At 42.2% G+C, this 17,339-nt stretch overlaps 1 protein-coding gene across 4 annotated transcripts in view; it reads left to right on the top strand.

Moving 5' to 3' along the window:
- PLRG1 (pleiotropic regulator 1) overlaps window positions 1–17,339 on the top strand; it is a 113,438-nt gene that overhangs the window by 46,008 nt on the left and 50,091 nt on the right. For all 4 annotated transcript variants that reach the window (XM_073605411.1, XM_073605421.1, XM_073605430.1 and 1 more), the window contains 5 exons: window positions 4,981–5,114; window positions 8,780–8,833; window positions 9,604–9,697; window positions 14,177–14,267; window positions 16,887–16,985. In XM_073605411.1, coding sequence (XP_073461512.1) covers window positions 4,981–5,114; window positions 8,780–8,833; window positions 9,604–9,697; window positions 14,177–14,267; window positions 16,887–16,985 — 472 coding nt within the window. The remainder of the gene's footprint in view (window positions 1–4,980; window positions 5,115–8,779; window positions 8,834–9,603; window positions 9,698–14,176; window positions 14,268–16,886; window positions 16,986–17,339) is intronic.

The following is a 17,339-nucleotide window of genomic DNA, read 5'->3' as shown; positions in this document are numbered from 1 at the left end:
GCATGCGAAGATCGTGTGAACTCAGCCTCAAACAGCATGTGGCAAATTCAATTACCTACATTTTGCTGACATGTTATCTTTTTTTCTCCTTTTTATGTAATGTAGAGCAGTAAACAGGATATTATTTATACCTGCTGTGTAGGTTCAGAGCAGGAAGTGGATGCTGATCATTTTCATGAAATCACTGTTCAGTCCACTTGATGCTTCATTTGTGGTCATACATAAAATGGATAGGGAACAATTCACACTTGCACCTAGCTGATGCCAAATTGGGCAATTGGCATTACCTTTGTAACAATGCAAAATTACTTTTAATTATAATGGTTTGAAATAAGCCAATTATCTAACTAATGCTAACAATCTGCAATTCTCACTGCTTTTGTCATGGGTTTAAGTCACTTTGACAATTGTCTTTCCAAGAGCTATTTTTATGTATAATATCACATCACCGCCTGAATTTCACTACTATTAAAGCTACACACCTAGAGGTAGACTGAAAATGGAACACTAGGCAAACTGCTGCAAACATAATTGAAATTCATTTATGCTTGATGTTTTACCTGCCAAAAAATCTTTCATTGTGACCAGTTATTTTTGGCATTTACACACCGTTGCTAGTTAGTAAGATCTCACTGCTACTCCCTAGTTTAGCATTACTGTTTCCTAGATCCATTTTATTGTTTCTAGGTCAGCTCCCTGCTAAGTAGACAAAGGTAAGGTTGCTGATTTTTCTGTCCATTGAGGAAGTTGAGGTGGAGAGGTGACGCAGAAAGCTCAATTGTTGAACAAGAAGGATTAATTGCTTAATTAGAGACTTTGGGGTTGATTTACTAAAACTGGAGAGTGCAAAATCTGGTGCAGCTCAGTATAGTAACCTATTGGCATCCAGGTTTTATTTTCAACGCTTAAAGGATAAGTTCACCTTTAAGTTCCACCCATATTTAGGGTGAAACATGTAACATGTTCCAGCAGCTGACAGCTGATCACGTGGTAAAGGGCTGCTGTGATTGGCCCTTTACCCCGATCTGTGACCAGCCGAGTCCGAAGGAAGGCATTGTAAGCCTGCACTGTAGCCGCCTTTCGGCTATAGCGCGGGCAGGAACTGGTTAATTGAACAAGCTCCAGTTAGAAGCTGATTGGCTACCTTGCAGAGCTGCATCGGATTTTGCACTCTTGAGTTTTAGTAAATCAACCCCTGTGTGTTAGCTGTCTGGTTAGGCAATGTGAACAGTGTATGTAAATCACAAAATTGGCTATGCAGAATTACATTCCTGCTTGGTTTAAGATGGCAGAATTGTCCAATTGGCTGTAAATGCTGAGGTATGTTCCCTTCACTCGTTTTATTGTGGAAACCAATTAAATGAGTGATGAAACATCTTCAGGGTTACATAAGAAGACTATTCAATAAAAAAAAATTACTGCTAACTGCATGTGTGATATTCTCTATAGCTTGGATAATTAGGTGGGGGACCCACTAATCAGATAACTAGCACAATCCCTTGTACAAATGAAGTAGTCAAAAAGGTAAGTCGCCACCTCTTCTCCAACCAAAAAGGATGCAACACATAATTGCAATATGTCTAAAAGCCACAAATTTTATTTATACAAAAATATATTAATTTAAAAGAATATGTATCATTGAAACATATCGACATTGTCAACATATGATATAACCATTCCGTGCAATCAAAGCGTGGTCTTGGTGCATATAACTTCTGCTGTATATGGATCGATGCGTTTCGCCGAAGCAAAAGGGCTTTTTCAGGACCCCATTTCAATATTGATAAGTTAAATAGCTAATAAACAATATAAACAGTGCTTTGATTAAACATAATACAAAAGAGTATAGAATACATACAGTATCTGTGAGTACACCCCTCACATTTTTGTAAATATTTTATTATATCTTTTCATGTGATTAAAACTGAAGAAATTACACAAAAGTAGTGAGTGTACAGCTTGTATAACAGAGTAAATTTGCTGTCCCCTCATAATAACTCAACACACAGCCATTAATGTCTAAACCGCTGGCAACAAAAGTGAGTACACCCTTAAGTGAAAATGTCCAAATTGGGTCCAAAGCGTCAATATTTTGTGTGGCCACAATTATTTTCCAGCACTGCCTTAACCCTCTTGGGTATGGAGTTTACCAGAGCTTTCAAAGGTTGCCACTGGAGTCCTCTAACACTCCTCCATGACAAAATCACAGCGCTGATGGCTGTTACAGACCTTGCGCTCCTCCATCTTCCATTTGAGGATGCCCCACAGATGCTCAATAGGGTTTAGGTCTGGAGACATGCTTTGCCAGTCCATCACCTTTACCCTCAGCTGCTTTAGCAAGGCAGTATTTGTCTTGGAGGTGTGTTTGGGGTTGTTGTCATGTTGGAATACTGCCCTGTGGCCCAGTCTCCGAAGGGATCATGTTCAGTGTCAGTATGTCACAGTACATGTTGGCATTTATGGTTTCCTCAATGAACTGTAGTGCCACAGACCATGACCCTCCCACCACAATGCTTGACTGTAGGCAAGACACACTTTTCTTTGTACTCCTCACCTGGTTCCCACCACACACGAGTGACACCATCTGAACCAAATAAGTTTATCTTGGTCTCATCAGACCACAGGACATGGTTCCAGTAATCCATGTCCCTAGTCTGCTTGTCTTCAGAAAACTGTTTGCAGGCTTTCTTGTGCATCATCTTTAGAAGAGGGTTCTTTCTGGGACGACAGCCATGCAGACCAATTTGATGCAGTGTGCGGCATATGGTCTGAGGAATGACAGGCTGACCCCCCCACTCCTTCAACCTCTGCAGCAATGCTAGCAGCACTCATACGTCTATTTCCCAAAGATAACCTCTGGATATGACGCTGAGCACGTGCACTCAACTTCTTTAGTCAAACCATGGGGAGGCCTGTTCTGAGTGGAAGCTGTCCTGTTAAACCGCTGTATGGTCTTGGCAATCTTCTTATAGCCTAGGCCATCTTTATGTAGAGCAACAATTCATTTTTTCAGATCCTCGGAGAGTTCTTTGCCATGAGGTGCCATGTTGAACTTCCAGTGACCAGTATGAGAGAGTGAGAGCGATAACACCAAATTTAACACACCTGCTCACCATTCACACCTGAGACCTTGTAACACTAACGAGTCACATGATGCCAGGGAGGGAAAATGGCTAATTGGGGCCAATTTGGACATTTTCACTTAGGGGGGCGTTGCCAGCGGTTTAGACATGAATGGCTGTGTGTTGAGTTATTTTGAGTGGACAGCAAACTTACACTGTTATACAAGCTGTACACTCACTACTTTACATTGTAGCAAAGTGTCATTTCTTCAGTTTTGACACATGAAAAGATGTAATAAAATATTTACAAAAATGTGAGGGGTGTACTTACTTTTGTGAGATACTGTGCATATAGCAGTAAATAATAAAATTAACACATTTTCTTTACTGACGGTAAAGAAATTGTGTTCATCTAATTATTTACTGCTATACGTATGTATTCTATGCGCTTTTGTATTATGTTTAATCAAAGCACTGTTTCTATTGTATAAATAAAATTTGTGACTTTTAGACATTGATGTGTTACAACTTTTTTGTTTTGGCACCTAAAATCCCCTTTTCCTGAGAAGAGATGGGGGCTTACATTTTTGACTACTTCTCTATATCTTGACGCCTTGAAGAACTTTGTCTACTTCAAACTGCTTGTTTTCTTCTTCCTGCTCTTCTTTATAATACTAAGAAATAAGTAGATCGATCTCTTATGAGATAAAAAATGGCATAGTGTATATCTGTCCTTTGTATCTCTGCTGGAGCAACATTTTCATTCTTTTGGCATCGATGGACAATTTACTGTACAATTTAGGATACCATTCTAAAATTTTGGAATAGTGTGTTGTACTGTATTGCCTAGAGGTAGTAGTTGAAAATAAAAATGTAGGCAAAAGCTTTTATCTGCCTAACCGTATATTTTGAGGTGAATGCTTTCAAAAGCACAAAAGGTATCTGTAAAACAATTAGGTGTTTAACTATCTGTTTTTTAATTACCGTATTTATCGGCGTATAACACACACTTTTCCCCTCTGAAAATAGGGGGCAAATCACGGGTGTGTGTTATACGCCGATAGTGTACCTCGGAGGGGGACGAGCGCCACCAGAATTCACCGAGCTGTCATCTTCTGTATAATTGGCTCTCACTTGTCTCTGATGTCACACTCACAGTCCCGCCTCCGCCACTGGCATTGGACCAATGTCGATGGTGGAGGCGGGACTGTGTACGTGACTGCTGACTGAGAGCCGAGTAAACAGGAGATGTCGGCTCAGTGATTCCCTGCATGAGAGATGGTGAGGCTGCAGATGGGCATCAGGCTGCATTAATGGGAGATGGGCGCAGATCAGGCTGCAGATGGTCACCTATCAGGCTGCATTGATGGGCACTGACCATTATTTTGCTTCAAAATGGTTTATTTTGAAAAAAAAGGTTTTTTTCCTGAAACTCCGCACTTAAATTGAAGGTGCGTGTTATACGCCGATAAATACGGTATGTAGTTCATTTTATTGCTGTAATTGAATCTGCTAACACTAATAATTTGTTTAGATGAAATAAATGATCAAAAAAGTGTATGTAGCAGCATTACTGAAAATGCATTCCAGAGAAAGTATATTTGGGTTATTGGCTTTGGCTTTGTATAAATATAAATATAAATATATAAATATAAATATATAATATATATATATATATATATATATATATATATATATATATATATATATATATATATATATATATATATATATAGTTTCATCCGATAGGAAGTGAGGTAGAATTGCTAATTGCCAGTACGGCTTTGTATTGGTGTCTGTTTCCCTGTTCCAGATTTTTCCTCGCTTCTTGTCTGGAGAAAGACTGTCAATGCAATAGTAAATTAATAAATGTTATGTTTTCTGCTGATCAAGATATTTTTTGTTCCCTTCCTACTAGTCACAAGCTAAAGATGTCTGTGAAATTACGGACTGAATACGGCCCTGTGCTACACATGCCCACACCTAAAGAAACCCGCGAAAAGGTCCAGCTTGCCATTGGCGATTCATATGAGCACTATACTTCTAATCAAGGTTCATTGGACTCTTTAACTATTTTGATTTCTTGTTCTTTGTGGTTGTATTTGTCAATAAACCTATTTGAACAATTGTACTTGTTGTCAAAAAAGAACCGCTACGGGACTTTTTTCTGTAAACTTTTTTTTTCACATGAAACCCATCATCGTGCGTGCCCCCTTCTCCACATGACGGAGGCAAAAGCTGGGCTTTGGGACATTTATTGTGGTTGTAAAGGCTTTTTTCCCCCCTAGAATTAAAAAAAAAAAAAAAAAAAGTGGTTATACTTGCCTGATCTGTACATTGGTATTGCAGAGAGTGACCCCTTACCTCCTCTTCTGGGGTCCCCTGCCAGCACTGTCCACTCCTCCCTTCCTGAGTGTGCCCCCATAGCAAGCTATCTGCTATAGGGGCACAGGTGTGCGCTTCACTCCAGCGCCGGGCTGTGTGCATCCATAGACACACACAGCGTGGCTTGGCCATGCCCCCTACTCTCTCCTCACTGGATTTGATAGACCGTATCAGGAGCAAATGGCTCCCGCTGCCAACGCTGTATCTTGGCCTAGGCTGGCACTTTGCATGGGGGGGCACGAAAAGAGTTCCCGCTGGCTTGCGCTACACTTTTAGTGTAGTGCCAGTCTTATAGGGCGGACTGGGCCAGAAGGCAAATCGGTCTGGCGCCCCCATAAAGTGGTTGCACTGCAGTGGGCGGATGGCGTTCCGCAACTGTCGGGGTGGGGGGCCCGCCACTTCCAGTTTTGACTGTCCTATCATCACAGCGGACCTCTCACCTGAGTTCTCAGCTACAGAGAGACAGATGCCATATTGGGAGGCTAAAACTGTCTGGAGGAGAAAGTCAGCTGACGGGCGTGGGTCGGTAGAGTGAAGGGGGAGGAGCTCTTCACTGTGAGAGGAGACCCTATGTTAGGAGAGGTGCAGTGGAGACACGTGAAGAGAGCCAGGCAGGCTGCAAGTACCAAGGCTGCAAGGAAAACCAAACCATTTGAGTGGAAATTGCAGGACAACTACCTAGCTGCCACGGGGTCTCTAATCACTGTAGTAGGGGTGGTGCAGATTCATTGGAGATGGTCAGCTAAACTTAGGAGGTAGGTAGTAAGACTTTCCTGCAAACCTTTGGGTGGTCACAAAGGGCTTTTAATCTGGGGATGGTGCGGACACAAGGGACACTGACATGGTCACCTATACCTGGCAGGTAGGTAGTAGGACTCTCCTGAAATCCTTTGCTTGTGTCAGTGGTACATATTAAGGAATCTTAATTGTATTTCTGTTGATTGCTGATGAGAAAAATAAACAGATGGATTTATTTGTTCCTGCCCCCAGTCCTGTCTTTGCTAAATACCTGGACCACATACCTTTATCACTGCGCTATATGTTTTCTGCTGCACCACTGGCATGGTTATATCCTCTTAGTCCTCTCCATAAATTTAGCAGAAATTTGTGCTTAAAGCAGAACTATAGGCAACACTTTTCCATTTTGGATAGAGTAAGGGGGGGTTATAGCCCCTGTCAGTTTAATTTTTGCCATCCCTGTCCCATTGCAGAGGTTCCCCTTCATTTCCTGCCCCATAGATAAACAGAAAGTGAGAGAAAATCTCTGCAAATTAAGGGAATCCATCCCCCCCGAACGAAATACACCACTGCCCGCTCCTCTTAATCTGTCCTCTGAGACCAGGGAGAGAGCATTGCCGCTGCAGACGGGCACAGTGCTGGATAGAGAGAGGGCTCTGGTGGGTAGGGTGTTAAGGAGGGGATGGAAGAAATTGGTAGTGGGACATTTTTTACCTTTAAATGCAGAGAATGCATTAAAATAAAAAATTATGTACTTTTTAATAACCACTTAAAACTTGACAGGCATGTATTGAAATTGGTCTGGGTCCGCAGGAATCAGCCGAATTTCAATCCAAGTATTGATATTTTCATTAACCAGCTTGTTGGTAAATTCTCGCTTGATCATCGCTAAACGGTGTATTCTGACGTCCGGGGAGTCCTGCTGTCACAATACAATGACCCAGCGGGAAGGATTCCCAAATCCACATTGAATGTATGGATGGGGGGAATTGGGCTATCTTCTTCTTCTTTTTCATTCAACCCTCTGGCTGAACGAAAAAAAAAAACTGACCCATATATGGCCAGCTCTATCTTTGTAACTGCTATGTAGTGTTTATTATAGCTGTCTGGATCCAGGATACAAAGACGTTTCCTGAGAGAGAACACAAAGACTGCCATTGCTGATTTCTCATTCTGCAAATACTTGTTAGCTGGCTTTTTCACTGACCACCTTGTTTCAATACTTTAAAGTATTATTCTAGGCTAAACCTAACTAGTCTTGAAATGCTCCCTTCCCCCTTCTACCACCTATGCAGACTAACCTGTGTAGGAAAGATGTATATATAGTACTTTATCTATTTTCAGCCAGCTCACGTGATCTGGCTCCCCTATGTCAGCCAGCAGCAGCTGCAGGGGAGAGGAGAGAGCGCCAACAACAGATGGGCCATCGGAGTGCTCTTTCCTCTTCCCTGCAGCCGCAACTGCCTGACACAGGAGATTACCAGACTGGACTGGTGCAGACTGAAAATGGGCAAGTATTCCACATCTTTCTTACACCTGTTAGTCAGCATAGGTGTTAGGAGTGGGAGTCGGTATTTTTATGTCTGGTTGGTTTTAACCTGATATTCTACTTTGTCATTAAACCAGCAGATAGCAAGTTTGAACTGACTTTCCTGATCTGCACACACATTTCAGATCAACTAGAAAATATTGTAGTCAGAAGTTTAGAATAACTTGCATTTTCCAAAGGATGTCAACAATGGTACCCTAAGCACATTTCTGATGGCCAAAAGAGCAGTTCACATATGTGAATTTCTGGCATTATTTAGAGTTGACCTGTACACACTGAGCTAATACTCGAAATATTGATCAGATGTTCTGAAATAATAAATCATCCCAGTTGATAGACATTAATCTTTCCATAAAAACACCTATGCACAGTTTGTTCATGTAAGCAAGGAAATATATGTGGGCTGTGTGTGCAACATGCACAGACTTGCCCAGAATCTGTTTCCAAAATACGTTTTCCAAAAAGTGGTATTGCTATCTGTTAGCAGCTGCCAGCAGGAAATAGTAATTCCACTTGCATAAATGCACCCCATTTATTGGCGGCGACACATTTTTAATATTAAGCACTGTAGACGTTGTTACGTCTATGTTTTGCTTTGCTGACTATTGCGTAGAGCATAACAAAAACCTGCCCTGTGCAAAGCTAATGCCCAGAGAGATGGCTTACCACCTCTTTTTCGGTCCCTTACTGGTGCTGTCTGCTCCTCCTTTTCTCTGAGTAACCCTCAGCTAACTTTGTGCTGAGGGGACACCTGTGCGGGCATATCCTTAGCCAGGCTGTGTTTTTTACACTAAAATGTATTTTCTCCTTAAAATTTGCATTTCATAAATGGTTGCACAAATATCGTGCGACAACGACCATTTTATTCTCCAGGGCCTCTCCTTACTGAAAATATTTACTTTTTTGTGTGTGTGTGTGGGGTGGGTTGTATTTTTCTAGCAATAGGTCAAAATTGGCCTGGACAACAAGTCATTAAATATATATTGGAAGGAAATTAGAAATGCATATTTGTGCTCTGTTTCATTCTTATTTTATATTTCATTAGGCCTTGATTCTGAATATATGATAACTGGAACACACCCATATCCATCAGGCCCAGGTAATTAACTTTTTTTAAATGTATTAACTTATTTAAATGTGTTACAAAACGTATGGATTTCTCTAGCTCTCTTTAAAAGATTACCTGTACTATAAGGGCATAAATTCACTGCCAGTGATGACCTCTCCTTTTGATTGGTTGGCACGATGCTCCATAATACTTTGATCAATGTCCTTGAATAGGTATTTAGATAACAAGTTAACCTCATTTTTACTTAACTTTCCGCATAATTTCTTCACTACATTCAAGCCAGAAAAAGCTTGGAAACTAGCATTTTATGGGGACCTGCAACAGTAGTGACTGGATTTCCTCATATTGTCATATGATGCTCAGTCAGGAAAACTGAACCACCGCTTGGCTGTCAATTTGCTATTGGCTAGACGGGAAGGTGTTAAGTTTGTTCACTAGACGTATAATACTCAGATGTTACAGTATGCCTGTGATTGATGTCTAATACTTGCTACTGTGCTTGATCTGCCTGCCTCTGGCATATCAGTGGGAAGTGTTCAATGAACTCCTTTAGTAAAAAGAGGAGATGATTCTAAACAATCTAATTCTAGCAACAGCTGCTTTTTTTTATGGGTATGCTTTTTATGCTCAGGAGCTATGATTATAAACACAAAGCACTGCCATATACTGTACATACTCCACACTTCCCAAGTCACGGATACACAGACCAGTAAGAGCCAAAATGTGTTCCACATATGGTGTGCAAAGCCATCTTCAGACTGCTTTTTTATATGTAAATTTGTTTTCCTCACTTTTCCTAGGTCTTGCTTTGACAGCCGATACTCAGATCCAGAGAATGCCTAGCGAATCCGCCGCACAGTCTCTGGCTCTGGCACTTCCACCTTCACAATCAAGGTACATGTTTATTAAGCTATCCTAAAGGAATTTCTACTACTTTATCTCATTACATATATTGCAGTGAGGTATAGTAAAGGAATGAAACTATATTTTTGTTGACTGTAGACAGATTACTTCTCATTGCTTGCTGTTTATGTATTTTTCCATGTTGCTTATTGTTTTCCTAGCCAATAAGTTCACTTTTGCTATTCTGAAATATTTTTTATTGCCTGGCTGTTCCTAATAGTAAGCCATCCAAGCACAGTGGTGTAGCTATAACTCGGCAAATGTTCTGTGGGACTAAGTAACTGACAGCAATTAATAATATTCCCCATCTGCACTTTGATATGTATCAGAGGACTATCATAATTCCCCATGGCCGTTCACTGTCCCCACGCTAGCATTTTCTGGGGCGATGATTTAGTGCAAATGGCTTACTTATTTGGCTAAGCACCACAATAAAAAAAAGAATTTCAAGGCATCTTTGGTGTGAAATTGTATTACATTTTTGTAGAGTCTGGTGGACAGTTTATCCTGTTATGTTAACTGCGCCTAACCTTTTAATAAGCTAAAGAGAAACTGTACTATTATAATAAAATATCTTAATCATTCAGCACAGGACACAGACAAAGCATTAATGGACCATGGATTTTAGGCTCCTAACCTCAGGTGATTACACACTGGCAAAGCTTTCAAGGACATGCCCCCTGGGCACCTTTTCCCCGTTCTGTAAATCTTCTCTTTTTTTTTTTTTTTGCTAGTGCCTAAGGTGATGGACCTCTATTCCCTTGGGGCAAAATCACTCTTAAGGCCCATACACACGATAGGACTTTGTACAAACTTTCCTGTGGATTTTTGTACAAAGGGCGTTGGCCATAAATTTTATCTGCGAGATTGACACCTTGCGAGCCGGGTTCAGATCCTGGCCCCCCACCCTATGTGAATGAGTACCCATTCACCTGGGGAAAAAAGTGTCATTAAAAAAACACACTAGACAGGTTTTTTAGTAAGTAAGTAATTTATTAGGCAGCTCCCGGGGTCTTCTTCCGACTTCTCCGCTCTCCTCCGGCCTCTTCCCCCATTCTCCAGCCTCTTCTCCCTGTGTCCGGTCCTCCTCCCGCTCTCCGGTTCTTCTGCCGGGCTCCTCCGCTATCTTCTTCTCTTTTGCCGCTCTCTTGCTAGTGGTGGCCCAGTCTTCTCCATCGTCTTCTGCCCTCTTCTCTACTTCCGATGTTGACACGGCGCTCTCTCCCGCTGTAATGCCGCGTGAGCGTTAGAGGCCGGAGGAGAGCGAAGTCGGAAAAAGACCCCTGGAGCTGCCTAATAAATTACTTTAAATAACCCCAGGTGAATGGGTAGGGTTACCATGTACCCCATACTGATTCACATAGGGTGGGGGCCGGGATCTGGGGGCCCCCTTATTAAAGGGGGCTCCCGGATTCCGATAAGCCCCCCGCCCGCAGACCCCGACAACCAACGGCCAGGGTTGACGGAAAGAGGCCCTTGTCCTCATCAACATGGGGACAAGATGCTTTTGGGGTGGGGGCCGCAGGGTGCCCCCCTTCCCCAAAGCACCCACCCCCCATGTTGAGGGCATGTGGCCTGGTACAGCTCAGGAGGAGAGGGGGGCGCACTCGCTCGTCCCCACCCCCTTTCCTGACCGGCCGCGCTGTGTGCTCGGATAAGGGTCTGTTATGGATTTTGGGGGGGACCCCCACGCTGTTTTTTCGGCGTAGGGGGTTCCCCTTAAAATTCATACCAGACCTAAGGGCCTGGTATGCTCCCAGAGGGGAATTCCCTCTAGCGCTCACTGCAATAGGAAAATGTGTTTTTCCTATTGCAGCCAGTGCGAGATGTACAGTACCCTGTCGCCGAGAACCAGCGCAATGGGATCGCGCTGGAAACATTCTCGCGGCTGCGTACTGTAGTTTGTACAAAAGTCCGATAGTTTTGTGTACACACGATCGGACTTTGCTCCATCGGACTTTTGTTGCCAGAAAGTTTGTGCGTTCGTACAGCCAACAAAAGTCGGATGTTGCCCCAAAACAGCTAATTTGCATGTTTGTTGTCAAAAAGTCAGAGATTGTGTACGGGCCTTTAGGTTAACTAATTGGTTATTTTATTATTTTTCTTTCTATTCTTTAACTCTTCAGTTATCTCCTCCACTGCCTTCTAATATCATAATAGGTGCAATGCATCATTATCAACAATACTCTGGGCATTGGATCCTGCTTGGGCTGACCTTGGCACTTAGTACATCATGTTGTAGTCAGTTGCTAGGATACTATACAGGTCCAGGATTATGGTCCATCCCTATGAAGCCCAGAACCTTAAGTCCCCTCTGGGATTATGCCGACTGTGATGGGTGAAGCCCGGACTTTATAAGCAGTCCAACATCGTAGACAGGATCATCCTGTATTTCTGATTGTTATTGTAAAAAGAAAAAAAAAAAAAAAAAGCTGGCTATTTTTGGAATGTGTAAACTTTTCCACACAGTGGGTCTTGTCTTAGTGTGTGGCTCCTTGGAGATCCAGCCCCTCATCTATTATTGTATCGCACATGGGCAGGCTCCTTTCTCGGCCAGCACTCATGCAGCCTGAGTGGCTCACAAACACACACACACCATAGGTTTGCACATGTATTTGTTGCTGGCATCCTTGAGATGCCACAATCAGTGACATAGACAGTTAAATTTGTAGAGTGAACACTCAAACGCAAATGTACAGACTCCACTGTACTGTACACTGTGTGTACTCACTGGCTTCTCCTTCATGCCTTATCTGAGGGTGGAACTTCATGTCAGTGGAACAGAAAGCTGAGATAAATAAAGCTGGAGCTTCAGTGGTGTGATATGCAATATGTGGCAGGTACCCGTAAATTTTATTTATGCTTTCTATATTTATGCATAGTTATATTTAAAGTGATTCTAAAGGAAAGAGAAAAAAACATGATCACAAAAAACTTGCCACCACACTCATTTATAGCTGGCTATCGCAGTAAGCGGCATTGGAAGGCTACAAACAGATACCAACAAAGCCTGGGGAATGCCCAGGAAAAAATCCAAGCCTACTTACCACCAGCTCGCAGACAACCAATTAACCTGTCATAACAGTATGCGTTAAAAACAGGGGTTTAGTCCGCACGCATTTGCAAATGCATGCGTAAGCCACAGAGCCTCGTCACGGCACCCTAATATCTGTGGTCCTAACACTAAAATATGAGTGTCCCCACAGTGAAGGCACATACATTCTGATGGATAAGTGAGAGCAGGTGAGGACTGAAGGGGAGCCCACCCCTTTTTAAAGGTACAGGAGCACACCAAACACCCAGCAGGTAGCACAATGGCTGCAAAGGTGCTGGTGCGTTGTTGGACCAATACACACACCAACGTGATCACCAACTTGACCACCATCCTCATTTATACCTGGCTATCGCAGTAAGCGGCATTGGAAGGCTACAGCACTTTCAGGTAGAAAGAAATTCCAGTTCTGGTCACCAGTCCTCAAAAGGAATGTGCTAGAGCGAGTCCAAAGAAGAGCATTAAAATTAATAAGGGGACTGGAGGACTTCAATTACAAGGAACGACTACAAGCACTAAATTTATTCTCGGTGGAGTAGAGACGCTTGCGAGGGGACATGATAGCGATTTACAAACCTCAGTTTTTTTGTTTTTTTTAACTGTGGTGATGGTGTTGATGTCAACATTTTCTTAACATTGTTTTTCTATATGACAAATATATATAGTATATACCTGGGAGCAGGTTCATTGCATCATATACATACTGTGATTTCTGCTTGTTGGAACAATAACCTTGCCCTTGCTCTCAGTGCAAACATGGATTTAAGGAAATGTATAGCCAAAGCTTTTTTGGCTATATTTCTCCTATGGATAACAGAAGTACAGTTCTCTCTGCAGTCCTGTGACCTGTTTTCAGCTGACAGCGGGCCAAAGTGGTGACTGTATTTCTTCCTGGATCTCATCCTTGCAGAACTCGCACATGCTCAGTGCAGCACAAGCAGTGTAATAGGTTTCAGGTCAGGTTTCCATAGCAACGGCAGTGTCAGAGGAAGTTGCCGCTCCTTCCCAGAAGGCATTGCAAACAGGAAATGATGCGATGGGCCACGGCCAGGGAGGAGGAAGTGAAAACTGAATACAGTAGATATACAGTAGGTGCTGAGAAAAAAAATATATCCAGTTGGAAGGCTACAGCACTTTCAGGTAGAAAGAAATTCCAACAAATCCCCATTAATAAGCTCCGGGGGTGGAGTGAAATGTGTTTGGGGGGGGCACGCCTGGGCTGAGGCAGTCATCACACATGTTAGTGTCTTGAAGTGATGTTTAGCTTATAGGATTTTCTTTTTCCCCATTTGAATAATAATACAGTTGCATTTCCCATTTACAGTAGGAGGTTTGTTTTTGTTTCTACAGATTACTGAATTATTTTTATACAATTTGTTATTTATTTTGATGGAAATCTTTGTTGTGTCTATAAACAGGTTAGATGCACAACGCACAGCTGCTAGTGTCGGAGATATCTACAGACATGCTGGAATTCCTGAACGCTCACAGCCCCCGGGCCTATCAATGGTAAAGTTAGTCTAGATGGCATTAGCTTGGTAAACATTGTGTGGCAGAGAAATAATGTTGGGATATGTACACATGAACATTGGGTGTCAGTGATGGCTCTCAGAAGAACGAAGTTGCAGCATCAGCAGCCCTTGGGAGTCTGACTACTGAGCTGGTAACTGTTCTATTTTTACAGTAATCAGTACATGCAGGGTATATCAGTATTGTGTTTTTCTTTTTTCTTTCTTTTTTTTTTTCTTTTTTCTTTCATTCATAGCAAGCATGCTTTTGAAGATAATTAATTAAAAAAAAAAAAAATGGATAAAAATAACCCGTTAAGGCAACCCCCACTGGCTGGACACAAGCAAGGTGGCTGTGGTCTGTGAAAACAGGCAGAAATACTTGGCGTTACTAAACCCACAACAGTAAAACCAGTTTGTATATGCAGCATAGCATGCTTGTTATACTCACTGTGGAACTTAAGGGGTTAATCCTCTGCATTGTGTAAAAAGGCTGGTTTTATCCTGTATGCACAGATCCTTCCCTCCTGTACTGTCTATCTGGAGAAAGCCAGCTAATACAGGCAGAGTAGCCGACCTGCACATGCTCAGGTGTCTTTTATGCTCTAGAGCGCATTTACTTGTTCTCAGATAGCCAGGTCACATGATATTGTCATTACACATAGGGGCGTGTATACAGGCTGCAGTGGAAATCTCCTTCATGAACTCTCAACACTGGAGAAACTGTGCAGTTTATCACTGACTGTGGTACCAAAAAGGTATATAGTGGCAATATTTTAATGTAAAAATAAGATTTATAAGCTGTGAGCACTGGGGGGGGGGGGGGGGGGGGCGGGGCGGCGGCAGATGAACTATTTTCATATTACTGGGAATAGTAACATTTTAAGCAGACCCATTGTAATGGGTACCCTCAGCTCACACTCTAATGGCCCCGGGGCTTATTACAGTGCACCTCCTGATGGTGCCGATGTCTACATCCTGGAATGCTCTTGCCCCTGCTTCTGGAGTCCAGCCTGTCATTTAGGTCCTTTTACTCCATTGGGGGGCCGGATCCTCTGTACTCCTGAAACTAGAGAATTAGCTTGTTGCTACTTCTGGTGCTGTTTTCATTGTTGGGTCCTTTAGAGAACCTAAGGCTGTAAAAACTTAACATTGTAACCATTTGGGGAAGATTTTGTAAAAGTCAGTCTACTCTACTGTGGATCTGGCAGTGTTCGGTCTTGACAAAGCTACTACCATACTGGTAGAGGATGCAATTGTCTTAAATCCAATAAGCATTTGGGAGTCCTCTCTAGAGCTCTGTTCCTGCCACCAGGGCCTGTTCCTCATTCATCATTGCTGTTACCCTATTGTGCCTAGTATTAGATCAACTCTTGATATTGTATCAAGGATGATACCAGTGGCAAGAGCGCCCATCTTTCTCGGCAGGAGAAACCCAAGGAACAGACTGCAAAGTCTTCCTGAGACAAACCTTCCTCTGCATGACAGTGTTCTCCCACTTTCTAGATAGTCAATGTTTGTTAACCTTTGTGGATACTTGAACAGCTTACATCCCAGACACTTTGGTGCAGGAATTGGTATATCAGGGCTACAAACTGCAGTTCTTTCCCCTGCCCCTTCCTCTGATTCCCTCCTCCAAATATCCTGTGTCACTGCACAGATTAGCAGAAAATCTCTGTTGAGCTCTCTCAGGTCTTCTGCACCAAGTTGTTGTTGCTTCAGTTCATGTGTCGGGATGGTATTAGGGTTTTTTACAGTTCGTGAAGGGAACATTTTCCTCATCTTGGATCAAAGCTATGAACGTCCTGATTCAATATTATACATTCTGCATCTAATCCACTAAGTCTTTCATCTTTCTTTTACCAAGGAGGCTTTCTGGCTTCTGTGGACATTGAGGATGCATAGCTGAATGTCCCCGATTTTTCCAGTGAATCAGCATTTCCTCTGCTTTGGTGTGGGGCACCTACACTGCCAGTTAATAGCCCTGCCCTTCAGTGTCTCAACTGCATTTTACAGTGCACAAAAATTTTACTTTATAGTAAAGCCTATTGCACGCAAGTTTTTTTTTTTTTTTTTTTTTTTCATTCAACCCAGCAGGCTGAAGGAAAAAAAACTGACAGTTCCTGTGGAGCCTCTGTACTAACAATCCAATGTTAGTGCGCCGATCTCCCTGCTGAGCTATTGTGTTCTAACAGGATGACGCCCCCCACCAGAACACACTTGTCAGCGCTCTGACCGTATCGGTCATGCCCTTTTGACAGAAGCCAGCCGGACCGGCTGCCATACACACGGTCTGAATGTCGGCCGGTTTCTATTGAACTGCCCGGTACTGCCCGACATTCAGCCCGTGTGTGCTAGGCTTAAGGGTCTGCTTTCGTGATTTTAAATTTTAGCTACTTTTGTTTAAAGGAGGCTGCCAAATTTCTATAATCTTAAAATACTAGCTTGATGCTTAATACTTTGAGTCCCTGTTCCATAACAAGTACGCAAATAAGGACTTGGGTCTTTCCCTGACATCCCTGATCTACATTACCTGTTCCAGATTGATGATTCTAGAAGTGCCATCCCTCATATTTTCTTGTGATATTTAAATTTTAAGGTTTTCTTTGTTATGTTTTAGGCTTCCATGGAATCTGGTGGAACAAAAAACTCTGCATTAGCAAAGAAAGCCCCAACCATGCCAAAACCACAGTGGCACCCACCATGGAAACTGTACAGAGTGAGTATTGACTCATGTCTTGTAGGGGTTGTTTTTCAAATCTTGATCTTGATAGATCCGTGAATTTTTTCAACCTTATCCACTATATACTGTAACTATGTCTTCACTCTGTTCTAGAATTGTAAATATTGATCATAAGCCATAAATCTATAAATATTGTCAACCTTTTACTTCTTATAGCCTTTCTTATAGTTCTCTAAGATGAAGACATCTTACATTAAAGTGGTAATAATAAACATATTGCACGATCATTTAGTATGTGTTCTTGAAGATAATATGGTAATTAAATGTATTCAGATGTTCAGAATAAAATACATCATAAATATTTCTAGTTATATTCAATAATGGAGATTT

This window comes from Aquarana catesbeiana, linkage group LG01, assembly GCF_042186555.1.
Source record: "Aquarana catesbeiana isolate 2022-GZ linkage group LG01, ASM4218655v1, whole genome shotgun sequence".
In the NCBI taxonomy this organism is placed as follows: domain Eukaryota; kingdom Metazoa; phylum Chordata; class Amphibia; order Anura; family Ranidae; genus Aquarana; species Aquarana catesbeiana.
The sequence above is the reverse complement of the archived record's forward strand: the minus strand, read 5'-3'. Positions and strand labels throughout refer to the sequence as shown.